The 27229-nt window shown below is 42.5% G+C and overlaps 1 protein-coding gene across 3 annotated transcripts in view; it reads left to right on the forward strand.

The window, feature by feature from the left end:
* NEK6 (NIMA related kinase 6) overlaps positions 1-27093 on the forward strand; it is a 58019-nt gene extending 30926 nt beyond the window's left edge. For all 3 annotated transcript variants that reach the window (XM_082775445.1, XM_082775446.1, XM_082775447.1), the window contains exons 5-10: positions 1454-1564; positions 5033-5141; positions 6382-6489; positions 16309-16403; positions 21602-21715; positions 25761-27093. In XM_082775445.1, the coding sequence (XP_082631571.1) occupies positions 1454-1564; positions 5033-5141; positions 6382-6489; positions 16309-16403; positions 21602-21715; positions 25761-25871 (648 nt within the window). In that variant the 3' untranslated portion in view covers positions 25872-27093. The remainder of the gene's footprint in view (positions 1-1453; positions 1565-5032; positions 5142-6381; positions 6490-16308; positions 16404-21601; positions 21716-25760) is intronic.
* Positions 27094-27229: the final 136 nt, after the last annotated feature.

Here is a 27229-nt window from a genome sequence, read left to right on the forward strand (position 1 = left end):
CTGCATTCCTTGTTAGGGTTGTTGTATTTTGGTGCAATTTATTGGCACATGGTGCTGAGGTTTAGAAGAAGGTTTGTGTGATTGCTTGAACTCCCCGTTGCCTTTGGGAACTCAGGAGAGTTTTCCTGGCAGAGCAGCCTACAGAAGATAGAAAGCAACTCACAAGTCAGAGACTTACCTTTATCTGCAAGAGCAGCGTGCAGCGTCCTGGCGTTGGCTGTGCTGTGTCAGCTTGTGTGATGCTGTGGGGGCCATGAGGCATCCCAGTGAGCACACCGTACCCGTATCTGTTCTGCTCCTGCTTTTGGTGCTTTCTTGCCTGGAAGTTGGTCTTTGATCGATGTACCTGAGGGCAGACATGTGAAAGAAATTTCAGCAGAAATGGTGGGCTCTGCTATTTATTTATTTATTATTTATTTAAGGCTTGGTCTGGTGGGAATGCTCTTCTCCTGATGCCTGCACATGGATCCCATTAACACTAATGTGCGTTAGTGTCGAGGCATCGCAAAGGAGAATCTATCCCCTAATGTGCATGCAGAGAGGCGTGATTAGCATGATGGATCATAACAGTGTTTCTTTTGGCTTTGTAACCCCTGAAATAGGCAGGTTGAGTCACAGCTGTTTTGTAGATGAAATGCTCACTTTGGTAGTTTCTAAATTCACTGCATTTCTAAGAGCACAAGAGAAAGATAATATCATGCAAAATGAGCAAGAGCGAGTGACTAGAGAAATCTGGGTACTCCGTTACCTTCTAAGCAATTAGTTTTCCGTTTTAAGAAATTCAGACATAAAATATCAAAATGGAAATTTTAATTTGTTGAGCCAGTTTCTTAATTTAGTCCTGTGAATAAAGCATAACAATCTGAGAAGCTGCAAATTTTTAAGAAACAGAGGAGAAAAAATAAAAAGTACAATACCAGTTGTGAATATAAGAAAAAGCTATACGTAAATGGAAGTAATAAGTGAAAATGTAAGCATAAATAACAGGGATAATAGACTAACATACTGAATGTAATTTGTATGTTATTTGACTTCCATCAAATTTTTTGTTGAATTTTACTCGTTTTTATCAAGCACAGTAATCAGTAATTGATTTGTATGTGTGTTTTTTTCATTATTATTATTCTAACAGGAAAAAAAAAAACAGTTATTGCGTACTGAGTGTCTTTCAGAATGTTGCTTTTAAATACTTTGTGAGTTTACAAGAGAAAAGGCTGCTTCACCCTGTTCTGGGCCATAGTGCTGTTTATGCAAGAGACTTTTATTAAGCTATGTTTTTGATAAATGAACTTGTTTCTGACATGCTCTCTGCGTACAGTTACCCAGAGCAGTTTGTAGTTGCACCTATTATCAACCATTTTGCTTAATGATTACAAAAATGGTACAAGTTTTGTATCTTTGAGTTGTTACTACACTGTTATAATTTTTTTCTTTGCACTTCCTCTATCTGCAGCAACTGAACCACCCCAATATAATTAAGTATTTGGATTCTTTCATTGAAGACAATGAGCTTAACATTGTCCTGGAGCTGGCAGATGCTGGAGATCTCTCCCAGATGATTAAGGTAAGGAAGTGTCAGTTCTAAAGGGGTACAAACAGCCAGGAGGCAGCAGCCCTGATGCTCCTCTCGCGGTGCCACCCACCCAGAGGGGCCGAGACTGAGCGTCTGCAGGCAGGTGGGATGCAGCAGGGGCTGCTGCTCGCCCTGCCTGCTGCTTCAGACGGGAGCAGGTCTCCGTGTGGGTTGGTGGGATGTGTGCCTTACTTTGCAAGGCTGATTTATCCCACCTGTGATTGATGAGGACATCTAATTGTTAGATTCGGTGTTCACATAGCCTGTCTGCCACTGAAGACATTCAAGGAAGCGTATTGACTTTCCTTGCAACAGGGATTTGGGGTTGAGAAAATGTTTCAAGTACTTGCTCTTCTCTTATGTCGCTCTCAGGAATACTTGTATTGCTGCAAACCAGCTTTAGTTAAGCTGTTACCACCTGCTTTTATATTTTCTTTGACGTGTTAATCTTTAGACATACATCCCTTGTGAGAACAGATGTGTTATATCATGTTTGTTAGCACTCTCAACCTTCTCTCCATGTTTTACCTGTTTTTTTTGCCATCATTATTCTGTAATTATCATAAATGAATGTTTGGAAAGTTCTCCTCCTCCTTGTTGTCACAGTTAAAATATCTTATTAACAGATTTGTTTTCTTTGCCAGCAGAGCTATGAGGCACTAGGCCAAAGGCTGTCAAACAAGTTATCCATTCAGTCCGTAGTCAGTGGCTAAATTTACAGTTTCCCTGAAAATCTGCTCCATCTCAGGGAAGAGTCCCCCTGGGCGAGCAAGCTGGGGGTGGGTGGTTGGGGGAGCAGTTCCTGGGGAAAGCCCCAAAATTCCAGACACGGACCTAATCCACAGACCCCTGACAGCAGCAGCAGCTCCGGACCTGGGGGTGAGGTGGCAGTGGCCGAGGTCGGGGGGAGGCTGGTGCCTTGCTGCAGCAGCACGCGGTGCCTTGCTGGTCGGACTCGCCAAGGGGCAGGAGACAGCCTGGGAGAGCCCCTGCCCTGCCCGTGTGTCCTCTTTCAGCACTGCAGTCGTGTCCAGCTTCTCATGTGTTTTCCCAGCAGATCCTGGGAAGCCTGTGGTTCATCACAGGCTCTTAGTAGCTGCGGTTAAGGCTTGTGAGGGTAGGAGTTAGGGCTGTGATCACCCTGGGATGTGCAAATATTTTTCTTCATTTTTAAGTCTTAGCTTAAAGAAGTTTTGCCAGCATAATTGTGAGGTATCATATAAAATATTTGAGCTTTTTACAGTTTTTAGTTTAAGATTTTCCCTACTAAATGTTTTTTTAATCTGTTGGGGTTGGTTATTTCATTTTCTTAAAATTATTTCTTGTATGCCTTAATAAACAGAGTTACATTTTTCTGTTTTCTGCCCATTCTTAGGTTGATAGCTGGAACAACAGTGTAACTTAATTTTTTTTCTGCCAATGCTCTCCAGTCTGGTCTGCTTTCCCATATGTTTATTGCAGTCATGAGGAAGACGAGGCTTTGTAAAGGTCATATAAATGCTGCCATTCCTTTGGTGCAAATATTTGAATTCATTTTTTTTGAAGTAAAGGGTGGGGAAACAAAAACAGGAAAAAGAAGAAAAAAGAAGAAAAAACAACTAAAACCAGGAGGGAATTAAATTCTCCTCCTAAACATAGCTTGAAAGTAAAATTGACGAGCTGAGGTTTGCTGCCTGCTCTTCTGTGGCGCCCTTGCTCCCCACCCGTCCCTTGGGAATTTAAGCTTATGTGAGGATTTTCAGTTTCGGAGAGGCGGTAGGAACAGCAGTAACAACACTCTGAAGGTGCGAGAGTGATAAAAACAGGGACTGTCTTTGTCACGCCCCTGTTGCCTGCATTATTTATGAGGTATTGTAAAGCTGATGTAACAGAGTGCTGCTGGATAACCCACTGGAGAGTTGGGACTCTCTTGTAAATGTCAGGCAAGTCTTATTGGACATGACATTTAGAAAATTATCACTTGTGGTCTTGCATATCCACTCTTAAATACTTTAATGAGAATTAAATAATATTATCGTGTATATAACACTTTATCCCTCACCCTCTGTAATTCCTCTGTGCTCTCTATCAAGTTTCGGTTTGAAACTGTTGCAAGCTGTCAGACTTGCTGCCTGGGGAATTGCACGGTCGTGCCCCTTCACAGCTGATACGCAAAATAAAATTTGCCATTACTTGAGTCAAACACGATCCAGTAACAGCATTTCACATAAAATACAAAATGTGACAACGGACATCAGATGTCTGTGCTGAGAGGAAAAAGCACAAGTTGCAGAAAGGGGCAACAGCCAATTTCCTTCCTTTATTCTTGCTCTTGCATGCTGCTGACGGAAATTCTCAAGGGTACGATGCAAAAGAAATGTGATTGTAGAGTGCTAGAAGGGTATACAGCGTTTCAGAGATGGTCGTTATCCAGTCATACCTTGTATATCAAAGGATGAGGATAAATCCTAAACCACTGGAAGGGAAGTGTATTAGAAATGTGTTTTGTTAGCGTTCCAGATGAAGAACTTGCTCAGTATCAAGCACAGGAAGAAGCAATGAGAAGTCAGGGACCAATAACCAGAAGTAGTGCAATTTTGGGAAGCACTGAAGGAGGCTGTGGCACTTTGCACAATGTACCCAGCTGTAGCGTGTTCCTGAAATGGAAAAGAGCACTTGAAGATGCATCATCATATTTGGCCTCCACTGGAGTGTACAGCTGATTATTTATTCCTGTAATAAGTTACTTGGGAGGAAGAATTAAGTATTGGAGATAACCATCCCCAAGACGCACTACTTCTTATTGCATGCATTTTGCTTTTGATAATTTTGCCTGAGAGCTTTTAGCACCCAGAAGTCTACAGAGTCTGGACTCAGCTATGCTTGGCACTGCAGAAAAGCACACAAAACGGCCTCCTTCCAAATCTGTGCGTCTTGATCAGCAGTGTCTTTGCAATCTCACTAGAGAGAGTTCAGTTAATTTAATATTCCTATTATGCATAAAATAGAATATATTATCCTACCTGATCACAGAAGAAATATAGATACTTTATTGATGCTATGGCCATCTTTTTAGAAGGGGAAACATATTTCCTTATTGTTGTTAATAGACTACAACAATGAATGCTTATGAGATTTTTTTAATGATCTTTTGTTACTTAAGGCAAAATATTTGAGACATTTGTTGTTTTGAGGCATTAAATATGTTTTGCAAGGTAATTAAGGAGATTAATGCTAATTATAATTGGTGTCCATTCAAAAATGTCAAACCTGTTTACGCATATTTTTCATAATAGTTGTTAATGAGTGAACTGCATTGAAGTCTACATACAGAGAGAAGGAGTTAAAAGCTAATCAGAAGAAAAGTCATGCTGCTGCAGATTGGGAAGACGCAAGCAACCTGCAGTTGACTAACATGAGTCCAGGAACTAGTCAAATATGTTGCTTTTCAACTGATCTTTTATTTATTTCCTTCCACAGTATTTTAAAAAGCAGAAACGGTTAATCCCGGAAAGGACGGTGTGGAAATATTTTGTGCAGTTATGCAGTGCAGTTGAACACATGCACTCCCGCAGGGTGATGCACAGAGGTAACATTAATTCAGTCTCTTTTCACTGAATAATAATATAATGTTCCAATTAGTAAGCGCCTACATTCAAAAACAATTATGCTGATGTTCAGCCAATGCATGTTTAGAGAGGCTGGAGCTTGCAAGATGGATTTCTCCTTCTGTCTTTTTGCCTCATTGTTAAAGGATTCGGTCCGAAGTGAGTGTGGTATTAGGAAGATGAGCTGCTTTGTATTCCAGACACTGATATTAAGTAGAAGTGTCAAACTTGCCATTAGAAAAGTGTCAGAAGTAAAATGCTGAGACTACTAGATAACAGTGAACTCTAAGAAATAGTCTTCATTATATTAGTTGTGACCTTAGAGAGTTTAGAAGAGCTTTCCTGTCTTGGAAGCTTTTCTGAAATATTAATACAAATATGTCCCACGCTCTCATACTCTGTTCTCCATTTTCATTAATTATTTTTGAATCTCTTGTCTTAGAACTTTTTGCTTTGAGCTTTATCCAAACATTACATTGCTTCTTGCAGCATAACTAAAATGCTTTGTGAAGGACTTGTGCAAACATCCCAAAAGGCACTAATACCAGTTTGTGCTGCTTCTGCTATTTCTCTTCTCCTTAGAAGTAGTGAATTCTTAACCATTTTTTCAGCAGAGTAGTATCACTTTTGCTCCTGTATCTAACCCCTCATGTAGCTTATCAGTTGTACCTGAGTTAGTTCTACTGTTGTTAGCTGAAATTTGGAACCATGTGTATTTAGTCTGCTTTGACCCATGAGAAAATAGCCTTTCTAACTTGTATCCTGATCTGGCTACTTGGGAGACCAGAATTCTACTAATCTACACAAGCAAAAAAGGCTGCATAGAGCCCAGAATTTGCGTGTGGTAGGACAGTAATTTGCCAGTGGTATCAGGGGACCACGCAGGCGGTACTGTTTCCTGCAGAAAATGATTGTTTCCAAAAGGAAGCAAACTTAAGCATTCCTTTGATTCCATCAGTTAAAGAGGTTGCTTCTATTGTGTTACGCTGTTTCCTACGACTTTTCCCTCACTGGTATTTCTTGTGTGCTGGGAAGTATGTTCTGTATTGTGTGTGTATGGAACCTGAAGTCACGGAAGACTCAGCCTATCAAAGCTGAGAAGAAACACAGTTCTGCACAAGCCTGTCCTGTACAGGCAGTGCTCCGGGCTATGTTTCTATTGCAGTATTAGAACCAAATAACCTTTTGTGGCTTTGACCTTCTACCTTTTTCTCCTTGCAGACATAAAACCAGCCAATGTGTTTATAACAGCCACAGGGGTGGTGAAGCTGGGAGATCTTGGATTAGGCCGTTTTTTTAGTTCTAAAACCACTGCAGCACATTCCTTAGGTAAGATGATACTTCTAGACATTAAGCAAGCACTGCTGTACAGTTGTTAGCTGTGATGTTCAAAGGAAGTGGTTTCTGTCCTCTTGTTATGACAGAAGTTTGATTTGGTGGGCACATACCATTGTTTTCTGTGATTTCCGTTTTAAATACTATTGAAACATTTGGAGTCTTCATACAAAAACTACTAGATTTTTTTTTTTTTTTTTGCTTAAAAACTCCAGTTGATGGTTGTGTTGTTTTTTGTTGTTGTTTTCTGGCATGTCTGGCTTGGTAAAGCAAATGTAACAAATGCAGCTTTTCCATTCTAAATAGCATGCTTGCCTGCACTCTGCTTACTAGAATTAGATGTTACACAGACAACTTTTTTTCAGCAGATGCTTCTCAGACATCTTCCCCTGAGCAGGGATTGTGATGGTGTTTGAGGTGAGGGAGGTGTTTAAAGCTCTCAGAGCTTGTCTGTTCCAGAGAGGGACTTGACTTGAAATTCAGTTCAGGCTTTAAAGATCCAAGTTTTCTTAATGCCTTCCACGTATCTGAAGGTTGTTTTCCTGCTCCAACAATCAGTCTGTGCAGCTGATTGTTCCCACCAAAGCGTAGTACCCTGCTTTTATTCTTACTGAACTGTATCCTGTTTCCAGACTCTCACACTGATCACTCTGAAATATTCTTCTGTACTCTGCTATGCTCTGGCTCATCCCAGATTTTTGATATCCATAAAGGCAATAGCATTGCTGTGGTTAATGAATATCTTCAAAGCACTGGGGCTATCGGGTGTTTTGCAGGACTTCACTTGAGGTAGCCTTCTATTTTGATAGTGAACTGTTTTCCGATCAGTTTTGCATCTGTGAAGTGGTTTCATTTAGATAGATTTCAAAGTTTGCTTATAAGTAAACCTGTACGTCTTTGATAAAAGGTCTGTTCAAGTTATAAGATATCTGTTGCTTCTTTCTTTTTTAAATGAATAAATTTAAATGATTTCACAGAGTTTTTCTTTAATAGTCTTACCTTCTCATGTGTTGCAGAGAAGTAATTTTTTGCATCATTATAAAATTGCAATAAGACTTCTAAAAAGTAAGTTATCTACAAAATCTGGCAAAGAAACCTTATTTCTTACAAAAAACAAACCTCTATGTGTGATCTTACAAGAGAAAGCAAAACTAGAAAACCAGAGCGACAGTATGCTTTTTCTCATGTCTCATAAGAGCATTCTTAAAAAAAAAAAAATAATCTTATTGTATGTTTTCATCTCTACAAGTTGAGGTATTGTGGAAAAATAATCTCTTCTGAGGAGAATGTATTTTCAGCATGAATCAAAAGATAAATATTGATGTTTTGATAACATGAAGGAACTACACAGAAACTGCTTCTGCATAGGAAAAAAGTACTGTTAGTATTAACTACAATACTATAGGAAAGTATACAGTGTACACAGTTCATCCTTTGTCTTACAGTATAAAATATTTCATAATTATTAGTTTTCCCCTGAGTGTCTGTACTCTGTTGAGAATAGCTGATTTTCCATTCTTGTTGATGTGGCTGTATTTGTTGAGTCAGAGGTATTTCTGTGTTCCAGCAGAGAAGGATCCTTGCCTTTAGCATGGTATCAAAGCTCTCTTACATTTAGTGCTCTCGGTTGATTTTGGAACACACGACTTGTTTGTTTCACTATTTGTCTTCATTTGTGCAATTTCCTCCACCGAGTGCAAGTTTTGCTTGATTGTTTCTTTAAATGAATACAGACTTATTTGAGAGTACTCTGCAATGACACTGGGCTTCTAAGTCCATTTCTAAGTAAAGAAGGAAGATGTATGCCTTATTTTATGTGTGCTTAGAAAAAGTGAGATGTTTCTCCAGTTTACTTCTATAAAATATTAATTTTCCTTTGCATCAAAAGTTACCCTTGGATATGCACACTATACCTAATAGATTAAAATAAATCCTCTTCACTGAAAGTTACAATCTCATCGTTTGAACAGGCAAAAATATGACCGTGTCTAATTATATGATCTTATCTAGCTTGACTGCTGCACTTAGTACATTAATAAGGATAAATTGGGGCTGGGAAGCTCGCTGCACATGTAAGCCGAGCTCGTGACCTTTACCAGGGTTGCTCTCTCTTAATTGAGAAGGCTCCTGTAGGAAGAGTTGAGCCTCTTCTGTGTGAACCTTGCACTTCTCAGACCAACAGCATCCTGGAAACAGGTGAATGAGATGCAAAATGCTAACGGAGCAGCAGTGAGCGATTATGGAGACAGTGTGCTGTGCTGTGGGGGCATGGGCAGAACGCCATTTGCAGTGGTTCCTGCGTGCAAGCAAAAAGAATATTTTTACAATCAAAAAATACTGCACACTTGAAGGTTTTGGGTTTGGGTGTGGTTTTTTTGTTTGCTTTTGGTCATTTGCCAGACATACAGGATTCGTGGCAGCAGGAAAGATGCAGATCGTGGTTTTGTTTTAACGAAGATGTTTGTGTAAGTCGCCGTGAGTGATGCACGCGGGGCTGGCACAGGCCAGGCCCAAGCCGGAGCCGGGCCCCGTTGCCCTGGCAACCGCCCTGCGCCATCCTTTCTCTGGCTGCTGACCCATGAATCGAACACAGGGCCTATGCAAATACATTCATCCTTTTTTTTTTTTTTTTTTTTTTTTTTTTTTTTTTTTTTCCCTTCCTTTGTATTTGCCAACATCAGACTGGCATAAAAGGGCATTCGACGGCGCCATGACCCGCCTGACAGGTGTACCACCGGGCCGTGGTCGCGGCTGCGCCAGGGATGGGAGCCGTAATTAGAGCAAGGAGCAGAATGAACGTCAGACGAATTACCAGGCAGCAGATCATATTTGTCAGGAAGGATTGCATACATAAAAATTAAGTGACAGTACATGCCGGCATAATGAAGGAAAAATGAAAGATTTGCCCATACACAGCGCAGGAGAGGCTGGTGAGCCTTGCATCGGGTGCGGGCAGCATGGGGCAGCTGGAGCGGGCACCCGGGCACCTCCTGCCCACCATCCGTTCTGTGGCCATAACGAAACCGCACATCGGGAGAGGCAGAGGAGGATCCCTGAAGAAGGCCAGAAGCAACGGCATCCCTCAGGCTGCAGACTCACCCACCACTGCCCCCCACCATCCTTTCTTGTAGTGGGGCTGAAGTGGCGATCAGAGCTGCTGGGAGCTCTCGGTGTGCATGGGCTTTGCTAGGAAGCTCCTAGATTTTTAGGTAACTGATGCAGCCAAGGTGGATTTTGTTTGCTGCTGTCACCACATGGTGCCTTGCCTCTTCCTTTCCTGGTGCCAGCGGGATGTGGTCGGGGTGGAGTTGGCTGTCACAAGAGCTTGGTGGCACTGGGGCAGGGGCAGCTCAGCCCACAGTGAGGAGGAATTTTTCTTTCCTTTTTCTTCTTTTAATACCAATCGCTCTTTTCATGAAGAAACTTCTATGGCCTATTCCTTTGCTATTTAGAATGTTAGCATTTCATTTCATTTCTAGTTTTCTTCCCCCCGTTGTGTGGTACTTTTCCCCAGAGCCAGGTGGCACCGGTTTGCTGGCCCAGCTCGCCGCAGGCAGTGCCTGGGCTTCACCCAGGGCATCGCGCCCGGAGGCGCTGCAAGACCGGGCTGTGACGCCCTGCTGCTGCGGGCGGGCAGCGTGCCTCAGGTGTTGTCTCCCTGTTCGTCATTCACAATTTAACAGGGCTAGAAGTATTCCTGTTTTGTCTTGTCTTCAGTGTTTGCTCGTGTCCATTATTTATTTTGTTAATCTCCGAGGACGGCATCCAGAGGCGTACCTTGTCAGTTAAGGTATTTCTAACAAGCATGTTGGAAAAGCCCTGTCATTAACATTTGCCATAAAACCTAATTACTTGTAAATATCATAATGATATTATAAATAGCAAAATATTTAAGTACTCCATTTAAGACTTTGGAAAGTTTAACAATAAAATGCTAGATTTTGTTTCACTAGGATCTGTAATAAATATAGAGAATTTCCATTATTATTAAAATGGGCCGTTTTATTGTGAAATGGTATAACGCTCATTTTTAGCCAAATAAACTTGGCATTATCCAAGCTTCTGATTGGCTTTACATTTTGAAAACCAAAAAACAGCAATGATGGAAAAACTTTTACACAGAGTAGTCTTGTTTTGGACCAGATGACTTATTATTTATTCTTGGACAAGAATAAACTTGGAGCAGATTCTCCTTTTGGGGGATGTATGCAAGTCAAACCTTCCCAGTTTAGAACATGCAACTAGCTGTGGATTGGTGTACGTGGGGTGTTGCACGTTCCTTCTGGTTTCTTGTTGGATATGAGGGTGAACAGGGAGTAACTCTGCCGTCATGAGAAGAGCTCTTTTATAAATAGATTGTTTGTCCTTTTTTTTCCCTTGGCTTGCCAAGCTATTTTATCATCTGAAGCAAAGTCACAATACTTCGAGGGGCTTTTTTTTTTCCTTCAGAAAGAGAGACACACACAAAAGAAATCTGCCTAATATTACAACAGCCAATATTCTGTGCATTCTGAGAAATTTTAGCTTTTTGGTATGTGCCTGAAGTACAGTATTTGTGTAAAAAAATGATTGCTGCAGGTATATTGCAATACCTGCATATAAAAATCTGACTGTAAAGACTTGGTAGAGTTGTATTTGTAACTTAAATAAATAAAATAAGAGAACTTAAAGCAACAGGTCTACTAGAAAGAGCTGAAATACGATGCACAAAATACACTCTTTTGTAGGAATAAGTAGATTTATTTATTTTTAGCCTTTCATTGAGACAATTAGTGTGAGTACCTCAAATAGAGATTTGAAGTAATTTAATGTACATTTTAGTGCCTTTGACCACGGTTTTATTTTTATTTTGCTGTCACGACTCTGCTGTGTAGGCAGCATGCTTGTGTCCTCTCAGGCACTTGCAAATTTTCCAGTACTTTTGGCACTAAAAAATGGCTAAAGCAAGAAAAGCACAACCTGAGTTGCTCTTTGTTTTTCTTAGCTGAGTTGCTCAGGCTTTCAGTGTTTTTTTTGTATATATTTTTTTTTTTTGGTGATGAAAAGAAGAACTGTATTATATCTCATTTTTATTATTTAATGTTTCTTCAGTAGTCCAAAGAAGCTTATCCTTGACAGAAACTTCATGTATTCTTATAGATCACAGACTAGGAGAAGATTAAGGCTCCTGAAAATACGACAATATATAAACAATTACCCAAAGCTGAGCTAATTCCCAAGTTATTCTTCTGCGAAAAGATGTGAAAATATACCCCAAATTACACAAACTTTTAGAAACTGATACTTTAAAACCAGACTCCTTTTAAATAATGCTGTACGTTTTTCTTGGTGGCCTATGAGCTTGTCTGGAGAGATCTGCAGCAGGTGAGAGTTGTGGACTGTCACTTGTAAGTAGAATTGTTTCCGTGCTGTATTTGCATCACCTGATATTATTAAAACCTACTGAAATATTTTTTGTAACTACGTGTTCATGCCATACGCTTTAGTGTCCGGCATATTAAAGCTAAGCTGGTAGTTTTGAAAATACCTTATTATTATTTTTAAACTGAGTGGGTTTGTTTGTTTTTAACAACCAAGTTTTTAATGGGTGGCATCACCAGTTTTTGAACACAGTTCTTTGCCTGTTTCATTTGCAATGAACATGTTTCAAAAATCACAAGTATTTCAAAACATTACGAAGTTTGTTTTGACAGGAGTGGAACATCTCGGTGACAAAGGAATGCTTTAATCAGTATTACCCCTTTGAGGCCCACGTTGCTCTCTGATATCTCTTGGTTTGAAACTGGGAATACTCTGTAAAGATACAATAAAGGTCAGAATTTGTTAGGTTCTTTCATATTCAGAACTCTGTTGCCTGCTGTGAGAAAGCAAAGTGGTAGATACAGAAACAGTGTTCAGCTCGGTATGAAGATTAGCTGGAAGGTGCTGGTGAAGGCAAAGCAATAAAAGCTTTCCTAATCAATTGCTCTTACATTTTGCAACCAAATATGGCTATGGAGTTAGATTAGTTTCAAGACTTATATTTTATAATACTTTAAAAAAAAAAAGAAAAAAAAAAGTACAGAACTTATTAAAGTATTTGGAAATATTCTCTGCTGATTTCTGTCTAATGACATCTGTCTGAAGGTGTGAGAGTGCTGCTGCAAGAGACTCATCTGTGGTACGTTAAATTCAGTGAATGAGGCTCTGTAAGAGAGCTTCCTAAAAGCATGGATCAGATTTGCAGGTAGTCTTTGTTTGTTCCCAACTGTATATGGGAGGAAAGGTATTTGAATTTTATTTCTGAGATAACTTTGCCTGTGTTTTCCTGGTGAAACAAGAGACTCTGCTCTTAATTTAACTTGGAATAATTAGCATTTCCCTAACTTGGGTGTTGCACCAGAGCTGTTCTGGTCCACACGGGCATTTTAGCTGTGCACACACACACACGCTGCTTGGGAAGGGAGGAAGAAATGCTGTTCTGGGGTCTGTGAAGCAGGCTGATATTCAGTGAAGTGCTTCGACTTTCAGGAATAGAATGGGAAGATGCTTGCTTAGTCATACTCTTCTCTATCGTTTTGTGACCTTTATAACTTTAAAGGCATTACTCTAGCAGCTGGTGATTAATATTGAATCTGAACAATATTTTGTATTTTCAGCAGGGCAAATGCCAAAGAAAGTTTCTGATTAATAGTCTCCGATTAGACTATTCTTGTCAAATTGACTAATGTAATGCAATGGTGAGCCCTGACTGATTGCATTGGAAGTCTTGTGCGGTTCTCTAGAAGATGCTCATTACAGGAGATTCCCACATAATGTTGGACAAGCCATAAAGAGAATTGGGCTTGTCAGTCTTTTATCATGACAGTTATTTAAAAATTAATGCATCAGTTTTGAAACGCGGAGTCCTGCTTGTTCGTACATTTGCTGACAACACTACAGTAATGATAGGTAAATGTGCAAGGTAGGCTTCATAAAATCAGATCAGGCAGGGACTGCTCCACAGACCTATTAATATAATGGAACAGACTAATGCACAAAAAAATCAAATATGGACTAGAACGCACTCATCCATGTTGTAAACCCTGTCATTTTGCTTTGATCGAAGGTTGTTTTAAGGCATTATCCGAAACGACAATTTTAGCCTACCAAGCAGACCCCTGCTAACGCGGAAGGCAAGGCCGTAACTTTAGAGCCCACACATTGTTATTTGCTCTGAGCTCGTTACGCAGTGACCCAGAATAACTGATAGCAAGAGCAGCTACTGCTGGAGGCCACCGCTGGCACCGCATCCTCTGAAGCACGCAGACCTCGGGAAGTAAGAGTGGGAACAACCTCCACGTTCCCTCCTGCCAGTTCTGGGTGCTGTGGTCCACCCCTACACAGCTCCTTCACTCCCTGCTGGTGAAGGGCAGGAAGTTTTCTCTTCTGTCTAGTCTGGTAACTTTCTTGTCAGATTTCAGATGAGAAGAAGCACTGAGAAGTGAAAAGTAGCAAAGTGTCTTACATGCTCATGTTCAATGGAGACTTCCAGAACTGTTTTCAAGAGTTTAACTAATCACTGTTTTTTCCACAGTTGCATGTTTTTAAGGAGGAAAATGAATCGGTGCTATTCTAACCGAGTGCAGCTCTTCCACGGAAATCTGGAAGCTGTATGGGAATTACTTGGAGACCTGTGTGCATCGTGTGCATTTTGCATGCACAGGGGAGACATCCATGGAAAGCCTTGCTGGATTCTTTGAATGAGTCCTGTCTGCTCAGGCTGTTCTGTGAAGTTACTCTGCAGTGTGTTAAAAAGTACTGACTATCGACAGAACTCTGGTCCAATCCACATGTAGAGGCCTTTTCCTGGCAATTAAAGCCAGACAGATCTGGGACAACATCAGTTCAGCATACTCCTAGGCTGGATGTGATATTATTGAGCAAGGAAATATAATAATCTCCATGTGTTATTTTTCCCATCTTGTAGTCTGTGTAGAATTTGCAAAAATGTACTTTCTTGCTTTGTACTCCTCACCTTGAAAGTGAAGTAATTTCTTGCTTGAATGACCTGCAAACGCAAGCTGAATTCATCATGTAGTGCTCCTGATTACTGAAACTCCTGGGGGACCAAATAAATGAGCCAGTCAGGGAAGTGGTCCCCTTTCTTGGTTACTTGATCTGTTTTGATGAGTAGAGTTGTATATATGCATTGCTTTGGAATAAATTGGGTAGTTGCATTGATAGTGGTAACTTCAAATCAATGCTCTTTGTTTTGACTAAATAACCTAAGAAAATATTTCTGTCTTTGATTTTCAGCTCTGCTAGGATGCTGATGTACTAACTAGTATTGCCTGGCCGCCCAGGGGCTGCCCCGTGCCCAGCTGCTCCTCTCTGTCTTGGTTTATGTGCCCATGAATTATTTGAGGCTGTACACATCTTTCTGTCCTGTGAATTGTACAGTGCCTATACCAGTGGAATCCCGGCCTGTGTTTAGGTTTTCTGGATGACAGAGGAATGCAGATAAGTTTTGGCTCACCTGTGCACTTAACGCAGTGTGGTCTGAGCTCACGGTGCTTGAGGTGCCTTTGCCTGGGTTTCACAGAGACCTCAGCAGCCCCCCGGTTTGTGCTGCGTCCTGTGTGCACTCTGAGGGGGATTTTGCCTTTCAGGAAGTTGTTGCTTTCCACTCCAAAAGTAATTTGTTTCCTACAGAGTGCCAATCCCCCCTTCAGGAAAGCTGGGGGAAGGCGGTGGCAGCTCTCCCCCCTGTCGCTAACACCGTTCATCTGCTTAGGAATCTTTCAGCTGTCTGTGGTCAGGGTTTAGAATGAAGAAATTGTAAACTGAAAGTTACGGGCAAATGAAGCATTTGCCATCTTGTGAGAAACGTCTTTAATTAGGAGAAGGATACACTGGAATGCCAAATGAAAAAAAAAAAAAAAAATTGACAGGGGACAGGGACGCAGGAGAAAAGAGAGCATATAAAGTCCTTGGATGTTTTAATAAATGATGTATCTGAGGATTATTTGATGTAGCTGAGACTGCCAGGATGTCTTGTATTTTCAGTACCACAACTGAAACTTATTTAGGATTTTAAAAAGAGCCTTTTTGAGGTAAGGAATTTATTAATAATTTCCTGTAAGTCCTGTCCAAAATGCTGTAGTAAATTTCTTGTGATAAAATACAGACTTCTGGAAGTAGATAGAAATCCCACAGCTTCTAACATGACTGTGAGTTGGAACAGTGTTTTAAAGTTTGGAATTATTATCTTGCTTCTTCCAGAAAGTTTTCGAATACCTGTCTGATGTCAGACTTGTTACTTCCATTTCTCTGCTACAGTAAATGGTCTCCTGAACTCTTAAAAAGGGTACCCCGTCATCATATCTGCAGCTGATCTGTCATGCTGCTAGTGCGGTGTATGTCAAGTGAACTTTCAATGGATGTGCTGTCACAGGATTCTTGTTTTAGCAGTGTACATTCATGACATCTAACTTGCAGTTTCATATGCTGTTGAGTGAACCAAAGGAGAATGATCGTTTACAACAGCTCTGTCCGTGAGCCGCTCCGGCGGTACTTGGAAGGGGGAGATAACTTTCCTCAAATTTCAGAAATACAGAAGATATTTCCAGTAACGTTCAGCAGTTCTCTAGCTTTTCATGTGATTATATTTTTGGTTCTACATAAGAATGTGCCTTTGAAACCATGACTTCTTTCCAAATTTTTGTGCCAGTCTCTTCTAATGAGCAATATGTGCTAAACCTAGTCCTTGAGCAAAGTCAAACTTCTGTACGATGCAGGTTGCACTGTCTCTTTCTAAGACAGTAACTCCTCATTTGTTCATTTTCTTTACAGTGGGAACTCCATACTATATGTCCCCAGAAAGAATACATGAAAACGGCTATAACTTTAAATCTGATATCTGGTCTTTGGGCTGTTTATTGTATGAAGTAAGTATCTTCTAACTTTTTTCCCCGTTTGTCTTAACCACAGAGTATAGTGAAACAGGAATTGAGTAGGTCAGACTTATTTTAGCTTAGCTGTTGAGAAACTTTCTGAAAAAATAACTCTGTACTCATGATGTGATTTTTTTGAACTTGAAGAACAAAGAAATTGTGCCATACAGCATGGTACTTACGCAAAGTTAATTTAGTAGGTCCCAGTAGATGCTGAGGATACAGATACAAACAAGCCAGTTTACTGCATTTCGTTCTTCTAACTGTGAGGAGAGCTGTAATGAGGGCAGCGTATTCATAGTTTCTCCTGAATGCCAGTTGTTCTAACAATAGAAGACTTATTTGAACGTAAGCTACTGGTTTGTTTAATGGAATTCTGACCAACTGGAGTATGTTAATTTTGAGAGCTTTTGATAATGAAAAGTAGGGTTTTTATATAACATGAAATCACCGTTCCTTTAACTGTATTAGAATATAGCTGGAGTATTTTCTAATTGTACATTGTCTTACAGACAAATGCACAGATACAAAGCAGGCACACTTTGTATGAACTGCATGCTTACCATGTAACTAGTTTTTAAAGTATTTTTACATGTGTTTATTACATGCATTTTAAAAATAGGTGCTATGACTATAACTACTTTGGGTTTTGTGATTTCGTTTTTATCAGAAATCAGAGTTTGGAACAACATTGTGGTCATTAATAATTTTAAATGTATGTGTCATCTTTGAATTCAAGCGAAAGTGCAAGTCAGCATTTAGAAAGTTTTTATCCTTGCCCAGAGAATTAAAAATCCCTAGGATGTTTAATTATAAGGCTACTGCTCATATCCTCTTTGGATAATAGACCTCCAAGTGTCAGGGTCATGCTTTCCTGAGTTACTTTCAATTATGTGAAATGATGAAATTTTTCTTCTCACTGCAATTTCTCACAGCTAGACGGAATGAGAGAATAAGTGAAAATGCAATTATTTTGTGAGCTAATTAGATATGAAAACAGCTGTAGTTAAACATGTAATTCAGCTAGTTGGTAAACAAACCTTTAGGACAAGACAGTAAAAAAGCAAATTTTCCTATGATACAGCTCTTTCTGGCAGGAGTTAAGTGCTTGTTGCTGTTAACCACTTCTGGGAAGAATACTCACCTAATACAGCTGAATGCTTGTTCAGCGAGGTAACCTTCTCCATCGGGCTGCTCTGAGTCAGTTCTGAGACTGAGCTGTACTGGAGATGGGACTCCAGATTTATGCAGAGAGAAATATTTAGCGTTGTGCTAAGATATGTTTTTGTTGCAGGCAATATGGTCTCCTTATGGCACAGTAGTCTTAGTACTCCTTAGATCTCAAGAAGACTTAATTGTGCACTAAACATAATTCTCTGGTAGGAGTAGCAGTACTACAGTAACGTGAAAGATTTGGCATCTGAAGCACTTTTAAATTTACTTCCTACGTAGGTAAGCCTTTACTTTGTGAACGAGAGCTGTGAGATCTTGCAAATTCCAAGAAGGACTGGATGGTTACCAATTCTGTGTTCGCTAGATAAACAGCTACTTGACTTTTTAAACTTCTTAGATTTTGGAAAATTAAAAATCAGATTCATACATCTTTGAAGGAGACATATTTTTGTCTTGGCTAATTCCTTGTAATAAGAATCTTTTTCCATTTGGCTTAAAAGTAAGGAAGCCATGTTTGTTTGGTTATGAGTCACTTCTGATATTTTTCCAGATACATTGTGCAGATAAGCTGCAGAGGGCTTTAATGTACAAATTGCCTTCAGAGATGTGCGTGTCCACTGGAATCCACTTATATAACGTTGAGGGGTTTGGGATGTGATGCCAGATAGCACCACTTAACTTTGACGGTCATAACCGTACAGTGATTTTTATTAAATCTTATCAATACAGTAGCAACTGTCTTCATCCCTCACTTTCTGTAGAAATCTGTCAGCGAGATCACTTGGAGGGATGAAAATAAGTTGTTAATTCCAAGAACATAGCTACAAGCAATGGCTTCAGCAGTTCTGGCAAGATGACCAATTTAAGCACCAACAGCGATTCCCATATAGGTATTTTTTCAACCAGTCATCCTGCATGGTGGTCATTTTAAAAGGAGATCTGGCTGTCCTGCGGTAATTGTTCTAATCAAAATGTCAAAAGCAAACCCAAATGAAGCATCAGCTGTTGTTAGTGAGTACGGAGCGCCTGTAGCCATGGCCCTCCGCAGACCGGTTCCAGCCACAACCAGGGTGCCGCCTCTTCCCCCTTTAATTCCCTGTGTCTGCCACCCCAGAAGCCTCTGTTATTTCCTTTTCATTTCTTCTCTTTTGCACATGACCACTTAATTGGATGTGGAAGGGAAAGTTAATGGGAATTGAAAAATCCTTTTCAACCAGGCTGAAATTATTGATTTTTCTATTGAAATCTGGGAGACCTTGTTTAACCCGTGATTGCTTTATGCACCCTCCGTAACTCGCCCGTGGTTGTTTTTCTTGGAGCAGTCCTGCGTGCTGGGCTCTCCTCTTCTGTTCTGCTGATTGGGAGCAGTTTGCTATCAATCTCTAATTGGAGATTAGAAGCTCTAATTGCAGTGTGTAATTTTTCCCCACTGGTCTGCCTGTTGCCATTATGACTGCAATAGGGATATAACTTCACCCTTTTGCCTTCAAAAACTTGGGAAGGGCTGCAGGCACCGAGGCTTTCCGGGCTGCTGCCTGCCATTGGGGTGCAGCCCACAAACCAGTCCTCAATTATTCAACCTCGGGTCTATAAAGCTTATGAGGAAAGGCTCTTCATTATTGCTGTTTTGCAGATAATGGTGGGTGAAACTGCAGAGAGGGACAGCCATAGCCGCTGGTCAGCCCTTTGTTGCGGGTTACGAGCTGTTACAAGTGTAATTCCTCTTCTCTCTCAACCTGCAGCCAAGCACAGTGAATGTCACAGGCACAGCAAACACTGCAAGCTGTGTCACCTGGAGCACTGCAGCCAGAAAACTGAACAAGCCTGTGATTTTCCTGAAATGTTTTTGGGAGCTCTGTACTCCATTCACTGTGTCCTTCAGTGTGCTTTGGGTACCTTGGGATATTCTGCTTTGCCATTTTTATGCCACTCTGGATATCTGATAAATATCTCTGAAAGAGCCTTGTGCAAAAAAAGCTAGTTGGGAGGCACGAAGGAAGATAACCTTGGGTAAGTGGCATGAAAGCAAATGCCCAGGACATTTCTTGTTGCTTTTCTGTAAGGCTCAGGATTCATTGTGCCAATGCGTGTTGCAGGTTAGCAAGGCAGAAATGTGATAACCTTAGATTGTTTTAAAGAAGTCTTTATGATTCAGACCAAGTATAGTTTCTCTTAGCGTGTCCTGCATTGCTTAGCACTTGATGTATGTTCATTGCAGTGCAATTTTGCAGCCTTCCCCTGCAGCACCCCGTGCCGGGCCACGTCCGACGGCTGGGAATGAAACCCAAACGTTTTCAGACCCTGCCCCACTCACAACTGCCTGCCTGTCACCAAGGCACTAATGATCCATCAGTCATGATTCCTAACTGCAGGATAATAGAGTAGAAGATCCAGTATTGACTGTTTTTAATTCTGCAGGGAGCTTGCTGTGTGTCAGCAGCAGGACAGTGTTCTTCTGATGGCTTTCACAGCGCATGGTAATGAGCAAAAGACTAATAATTATCAAATAACCCCCTGTTAAAGACATAGTGAGAAGCATCAACTTCAGCTGGCCTCAGTATGAAAAGCTTGCCAATTTGATGCAGCTCGTGGCAAAATGCTTTAAATATCTAAACAGAGTGGATAATGCCAACAATTATCCAGTGGCGCTTCGTCAGGCGGAGGCAGGGCAGTGCGGCGCGGTGCTGGGCAGCCTTGAGGACCAGCACAGCACGGAGTAAGAAGCGATGGGGCTGTGGTGGTAACGAGCATCCTGCTCCTGTGCCTCGTGGCCGCCTGCACAGCCCCGTGGTGTGGTGCTGGTGGGTCCCGGTGGGCAGCCCTGACACCGGCATCGTTTGTGCCCCCCTGTGTTCAGAAAGCCCCTCCTCCTGGGGCTGCCTTCCTGGGGCTTGTTGTTCAGTGCTCATTTAGACCTCCTGGTTAAAAACTTGCAGTATAGGCGATTTTCCACACACAGAGATGCAGTTTCCTTCCTGACACTTAAGTATCATGTAAACATCTCTCTGTAAGGAGCCTCTGTGTGCTCTGTAAGGAGTTTTTCCCCACCGAGAGCCTTCCGTTGTGCTCTCTGTGCTGGGTGAATAATCTGTTTATGTCAGACATCTGTCGTGGGTTTGGAGATGCAAATACTGGATTAATAAAACAGCATCTGAAGAGGAAAAAGCCCAGACCGATGGGGAAAAGTTTCAGCAGTTTGGATCCCCAAACTGCCTGGGATGCTCTCTCCTAAATAGCAAATTTGCAGGGGGAGGGGATGATTGTTCCTGTAAAGGCTGAACTGCATCACTCACATTAAAAGGTTCTTTGTATTCTAGGTAGCCAAATGTTCAAAATCAATCCATTTATTTCTTGTAGCAGTCTATTAAAAATTTACCAGTCACAGAGAGCAAATGCATTGGCTGTTCTGAACATGATCATAACCGGGGAAGGTTGAAACCGTAACAGTTATCAAAGACAGCGGAGCTGCTTTGTGAAGAGATGAACACATTTATCAGGTTTTCAGTCCTCTTTGAACCGTTTGGTTTCTAACCGGCTGCCCAGCAGCACGAGCACCCTTCCTCTATGTAAATGAGCCGGTTCTTCTGTGCTGCGTGCTCTGGGCCGCTGTTTACAGACAGCTCTACGTCTGAAATGTTTTTGGCAAATAACCACAGTGATGGGAAAATGTGTAGGGACTTCGCCGTGTAATGAGGTGCAGGGGGGAGAGACGCGTGGCTCCGTGTGTGTGCAGGGAAGGCGGTGCAAGCCCTGCCCAGAGCCCGCTGCCCCCGGCCGCCTGCTGCAGGATGGCTCGGGGGGACCCATAAGGAGTGGGGCCTGGGGACACAGCCACAGCTCTGCGCCCCCTGCGAGGGCGGCGGGGCCTCGGGGAGCCCCTCCGGTGTGCGGAGCTGTCTGACCTCGGCGGCAGCATTTGCTCACAGTCAAAGAACGAAATTTGCTCCTGCAAATCGGCAGTACTGAGGGCTATTAAAGCTTTCCCATTTCTGAAACGCTTTCTCTGTTTTTCTCTCCAGATGGCAGCTCTTCAGAGTCCTTTCTATGGAGATAAAATGAACCTGTTTTCTCTTTGCCAAAAAATAGAGCAATGTGACTACCCACCTCTTCCAGCTGAACATTATTCTGAAAAGGTAAATTGGGAGCATTTTTGGAGGGGAATGTGGGGATGCTGTGAGGTACCTCCCCGAGCACAGGAGAGGAGGCCGGGAGAAAAAGAGGTAGAGCAGGGGCTGGCCAGAGAGAATGCCCCGGGTGCCTTTATGGCTGGCTAAGGGAGCTATTGTTGTGATGTCTGAATATCAACAAGCTAAATTAAGACAGAAAAGATTTTCTTAATGCGATTTCTTAACATGGGGAGCATTTTGATACTGAAAGTCTGTTATGCTGGCAAAAAACAACAATGAACCGTGGGAAAGCCCTCTCCTTGCTTCCCTTCCCTTAAAATAACATACCATAAAACCAGCGCTTAAATTTTTGTTTATGTAGATTTCAGTTTGTTACAAGGAGGGGAATTCTTTCTTTCTTTCTTTATTTTTTAAATAGAGGGGGAGGGAAGGAAAGTCGCTTACTCTAACACAGTAAGTGTCAATACACCAGCTGTGTGTGGGGGGGTTGAAGTTTGGGTTTTGTTCATATGAAAGGAAGGGATGGAGAGCAGAAGCTCAGCTGGTCTACCTTAAAAAAAAAATCCACTCTGCATACTTGCTCTGCGATGTTTCCAGCTGCAAACACCCGTGGTGTTTTTTAGGCAGGGCTGTTTGAGCTTTGCTTTTTTTTCTTTTAAGCTTTCTTTTCCTTACCTTGACAAACCATCTGTTTTCCTTACTTCCTCATTCAGTTACAGTTGCCTGCTATTTGAAAGGAAATGGCTAATGTAATTTTGAATGTTCATCGTATCCTTCACGGGTTTTCTTTTGTTTTATTTCTGCCTCAAAGTTCTGAGGAGCAGGAGGCAGGCTTCAGGGCAAACACCGCACACAGCAGGTAGCGGCGGCCTCGTGCCCGACCTGCTCAGCATCTGGGCTGCTGTGCGCTGGGGGGCACAGGGCTGAGTGGGGTGCAGGAGTGCTTTTCCCTGGACTGGACATAATGAACTCCCTTTAATGGCATTTAAAAGAGGAGTAAGAACACCAAGGTTTCACCAAGTTTGGGCGAGCTGCAGGCGGCGCTGCACGGGGTGAGTCGCTCAGGCAGGGCTGCAGAGGAGCCTGCGTGGAGCTGTGCCTCACTCCGGCCTGAGCCACGATGCAGTCCCCTGGGGCTGGTGTCGTGCTGTCCTCCGGGCCACCACACAGCCTACGTAAGTTACATAGCAAAAAAGAGCTATTGTGAGAAGATTATTCGAGAACTGTTGTGGAAAAGTGGAATTTTTTTCCCAAGCTGCCGTGGCAGCAAGTCCCAGCTCTGTGCCTTCCCGTTCGCCATGCTGTTGCAGCATGCATCTCAGGATATGCCTGCTGGCAGCAAGAATTAGTGTAAGTTGACAGATGTGTTTCCTGTCTTTACAATTACTGTCTGTTTGCTTCCCTCTGGCAGTGCTAAAGAGTGTGTGTAGTGTAGTGATACAATCCAGGGTGAGAAGGATGGTTTAAAGCTCAAAGGCGCCAGGTCCCAGAGAACTAGACTCCAGATGGTGTTCATACACTATTAACAGAATGCTTGACAAAGTCTGAGGAGGGCTGTGCCTTTGGCTGTAGCTTAGCTCGCTGTATGAGCTGCTGCTGCTTACATCAACCACAAAGAGCTTTAATTCTGAACATGGCTCCACCACGAGTGGTATCTGGTGCTGTAGGTGGCTTTAAAGATTGGACTTCGGAGATTATTTTGGAGTGGGGAGACAAAGACAAAGGTGGGTTAGTGTCTTCCACCAGCCATGCAGGCTGGGTCCTTCTGAGAGGCTCAGAAATGTGGCAGCACTCCGGGCAGCAGCAAGCTGCACCAGAAGGAATCCGTTCTTCCCGTGATGGGCAGGGGTTGGTTACCTCTGTCTGGGTGTGTGTGTTTTCCTTGAAGAGTGTCTTCATCTTAGATGGAAAGGGCAGATTCTGTAAGCCACCCTAATATTGTCCCTGCAGCAGGGTTGTTAGTGATGTGGGAAGGCAGCAGAGCCTTTGCATCCTCCCAGCCCAGGGCAGGGATGTGGGTTAGGCTGTGCCAAGCTACCAGCTTTGTGGTGCTGTGGAGCCGTCAGCACGCCCGTCCTTCACCTGGCAGCCTCAAAACAAGGCTTCGGCTGCAGGCCAGCTGCTGACCCACGAGTGTTTTACATGGGGCATCATTTCCCATAGACAAGGCAGAGCATTTATGGGAAATGCCTGCTTTAATGGTGCTCCCCTTCAGTGGTGTCTCCTGGCGGTCGCCTTTTGTTCAGCCCAGTCTCACGAGGAACTGGCTTACTCTTTGTTAGCAGGAGGAGCTGGGACTCCAGCCAGGATTAGTTTTCTCTCAGAGACGAGCTTACTAGTCATGGGTTGACTATCAGAGCGTGGTCTCCCGGTTCCTTACAGCTGATGGTGAAGTGCCTGCACCGTGGTGGTTGAGAACAGAACTCCCCACTCTGCCGAAGCGCCTTGGTTTGCCTGGGAGCACATTGCTGCGTGGATACATTGGACTGGGAGCGCAGGCTTCGGGCAGAGCTTTAGAAGCACGGTGGTTGTTTGTGGGTGCTTTGTTGTGGACATCTCAGGGCTCAGGTGCGTGTTAAATCGTTGGGGTCTCAGCTGTTACAAACCACCACGTGCCCCCAGATGAATCAGACAGGTCACCACAGCAGGAGTGAGAGTGGGACAGGGCCAGAGGGACAGCGGGGCTGAGTTTACAGAGGATGGGCTGGCCAGGTTTTATATCTGTGTGTGTGCCTGCAGCAGGATCAGGAGGTGGTGAGGTAGCGACAGCGTTATGGCGCGTCCTGCTTGCATGGGACGTGTGCCCCTGGCACCGTCCTGCCCACGTGCTGACTGCCCCCAGAAATCCTGCTGGAGTGGGCTTCAGCCCCTGCGCCAACCTGCAGCATGGGGCCTGGCTCTGCACAGAGCTGAAACCTCATTTGGGTACGTTCAGTAATGCAGCTGAAATGTGTGCCTGATAGCTGTATGGTCATGCTTTTAATTACCATTAAAATAATTGGCACTGTGGCTACTGGGAGGATGTGAGAAGATCAGAGGCTCAAGGCTGTTTCTCCCTATGCCTCGGGGGTACGAGCAGCTTTCAGTGTCTGTATAATTAAAAGCTACAATCTTTCATGTGCACAATAAAGAGTGTAGGGAGGTGGGGAGACTTCACCCTTCTGCATTTTATTTATTAAACATAATCAATGACCAGTCTCTCCTTCACAAAGGTTTTCTAGGAAACACTGGTGTTTGACAGCCGTGCTCAGGCATCCTGTGTCTGAAGGCAGAGGTGCTGTTCAGATGTTTTACGTTAAAACCCTCCCGGCTGGTTACAAAGGCTGATGTGGGGCGTATGGTTGCTGTACGGGAGAGTTCTGTTCAGGACAGGTTTTTAAACCCCTCCTTCTACTTTCTTCTGATTCCCCTTTCACTGACGCGTCCATCCGTGTCTGTCGGCTCACCTGGACGTCTGGAAGCTCAGTCCTTCCTTCCTCACGTGCACGTCCTGCTCCTGCCCCTGCCCTGCCCCTGGTGCCCAGCTCCCGGTGCCCCTGCTGTGCCACGGGCCCTGCTGAGCGAGCTGCTCTCACCTGATGGCACTGGTCAGCCTCACCACTTCTCTGAAACAAATCAAAAATCCCACTAGAAAAAAGGCTGTTTCTGCTTGCTTCTAAAGCTCTGAAACTTGCAGAGTCAGGAGCGATGGAGCAGCCAGGCGGCTGCTGGGCCCTCTGGAGCCGTGCGACATCTCTGAGCAGTCAACAGCGAACCCACCAAATGTATGGATGCTAGCAGTGCAGTGTAAATGACACAAAATCCGCTGTGATGTGTGGATTAAAGCTCCTGTGCTGATGGTTTGGTGGAAAAGGGTCTCTCTAGTCCTTCCATGGGGCAGGAGGGGAGGGGGAACAAATGTGTGCCTGCAGTCTGCCCAGGACCATTTGTGTGTACAAGGGCTCCTAGCTCCTGCCCAGCAGCCCAGTGCTCAAACAGCCCCAAAGCCTTTTCCAGGGAGAACCGAGCTGATTCATTTACATGTTTGCATGCCTGTTTTTCTGTCTTTCAGCTACGGGAGTTGGTCAGCATGTGCATATACCCCGATCCCGATCAAAGACCTGATATTGGTTACGTGCACCAAATAGCAAAACAAATGCATGTTTGGACCTCCAGCACTTGAACCATCTGCAAACACTCTCAAAAGCCAGCACAGCTTAGTCTTACTTGAATTTTTTTCTCAGATGAAACCGACTGGTGCCTAGTCACGCAAGCGAGAGGGTTGAGCACTCGTAGCAAGATGCTCTATTATTTCTGCAGGTTATTTGACAAGGACTCTTACAAGGTGGTCATGCTTTAAAGTGAAGATTCTGTGAGGTATTGCAAGTGATTTTTTTTTGTTTTGTTTTGTTTTGTTTTTAGGCCAATAACATGTTACAGTTGTAGATCATTTAAGGGTCCTTTCTTAAAACTGTCGTGTGTAATCTAGGATAGATTATATTAACAAGGGTGTCAGAGCATTTGACACGCCTCTTCTATCTTAACTGTAATGTGAAATATTGAAATAATTCCTTTGGTGAAATCACTTTATACTAATGTAAGAATTACAGTAGATTTTTGTGTAATTTGTATAACTGCTACTTTGCCTCTTCTGCAAATGGTTAATAGCGAATTCAATTTTTACTTTGTGTATTTTAAAGCATCCATTTATGTGTTTTTATTAATTCCCTCCTCTTCAGACTTAGAAACTGGGAGGGGCTTGGGAGGAGAGAAATGCATTTGTTTAATGATTTTTTTATTTTTTTTAACTGAAAACTTAAGAGTGAATATTTTGCTGATGCATTTACTTGTTCATTTGGCTACAGCCAATTAGATGAATTCAGCATATAGCTGGGGGAGGGGAATAAAAAAACAAACAAACCCCAAACTATCATGCTTCTGCAAATAATTCCTCTAAATTTATCTTCCCATTTGTTGTGACTATTTTTAGACTACAAGTTCGTATTGAAAACCAGTGTTTAATACAGCTAGATTTTGGGGAAGATACTTTTACACATTCAGTAGTATGTTAAGTACCAATAGGTAAAATTTAAGCAAAGCAGTGTTTTAAACTCTGAAACATTTAAAAAACAAGTAAGTAAAATGCTTTGTGTATCTAATTCTACATAAGGATCAGCCCCGTCTATATAACTGTGAAAGCTAATTTACAGAATGTGAATTTTTATAAAAATCTCAACCTGATTTGAAGGAGTCATCTTCTTTAACTAAATGAAAATTTTCAACCAACTAAATTCATTCATTGAATCAATGATTTGTTTCATTACTGTCAATGAAAAATATTCACTGCTTTAGGAACAAAACTTGGATTCACGTTCAAGTGTTTCCATTTCATTTGCCTGTTCAGAGGAACAGTGCTGCACTTAGTGTTCTTGAGGACTACAGCGGGGGAAATAAATAAGCCTGTTCTGTTACAGCGCTGCTTCCATGTGTGACGGTGGCTAATGCCAAAATGTAGATTTGTGTGTGACAGTTCAAATGCAG

Source organism: Aythya marila, assembly GCF_965140915.1.
Source record: "Aythya marila genome assembly, chromosome: 19".
In the NCBI taxonomy this organism is placed as follows: domain Eukaryota; kingdom Metazoa; phylum Chordata; class Aves; order Anseriformes; family Anatidae; genus Aythya; species Aythya marila.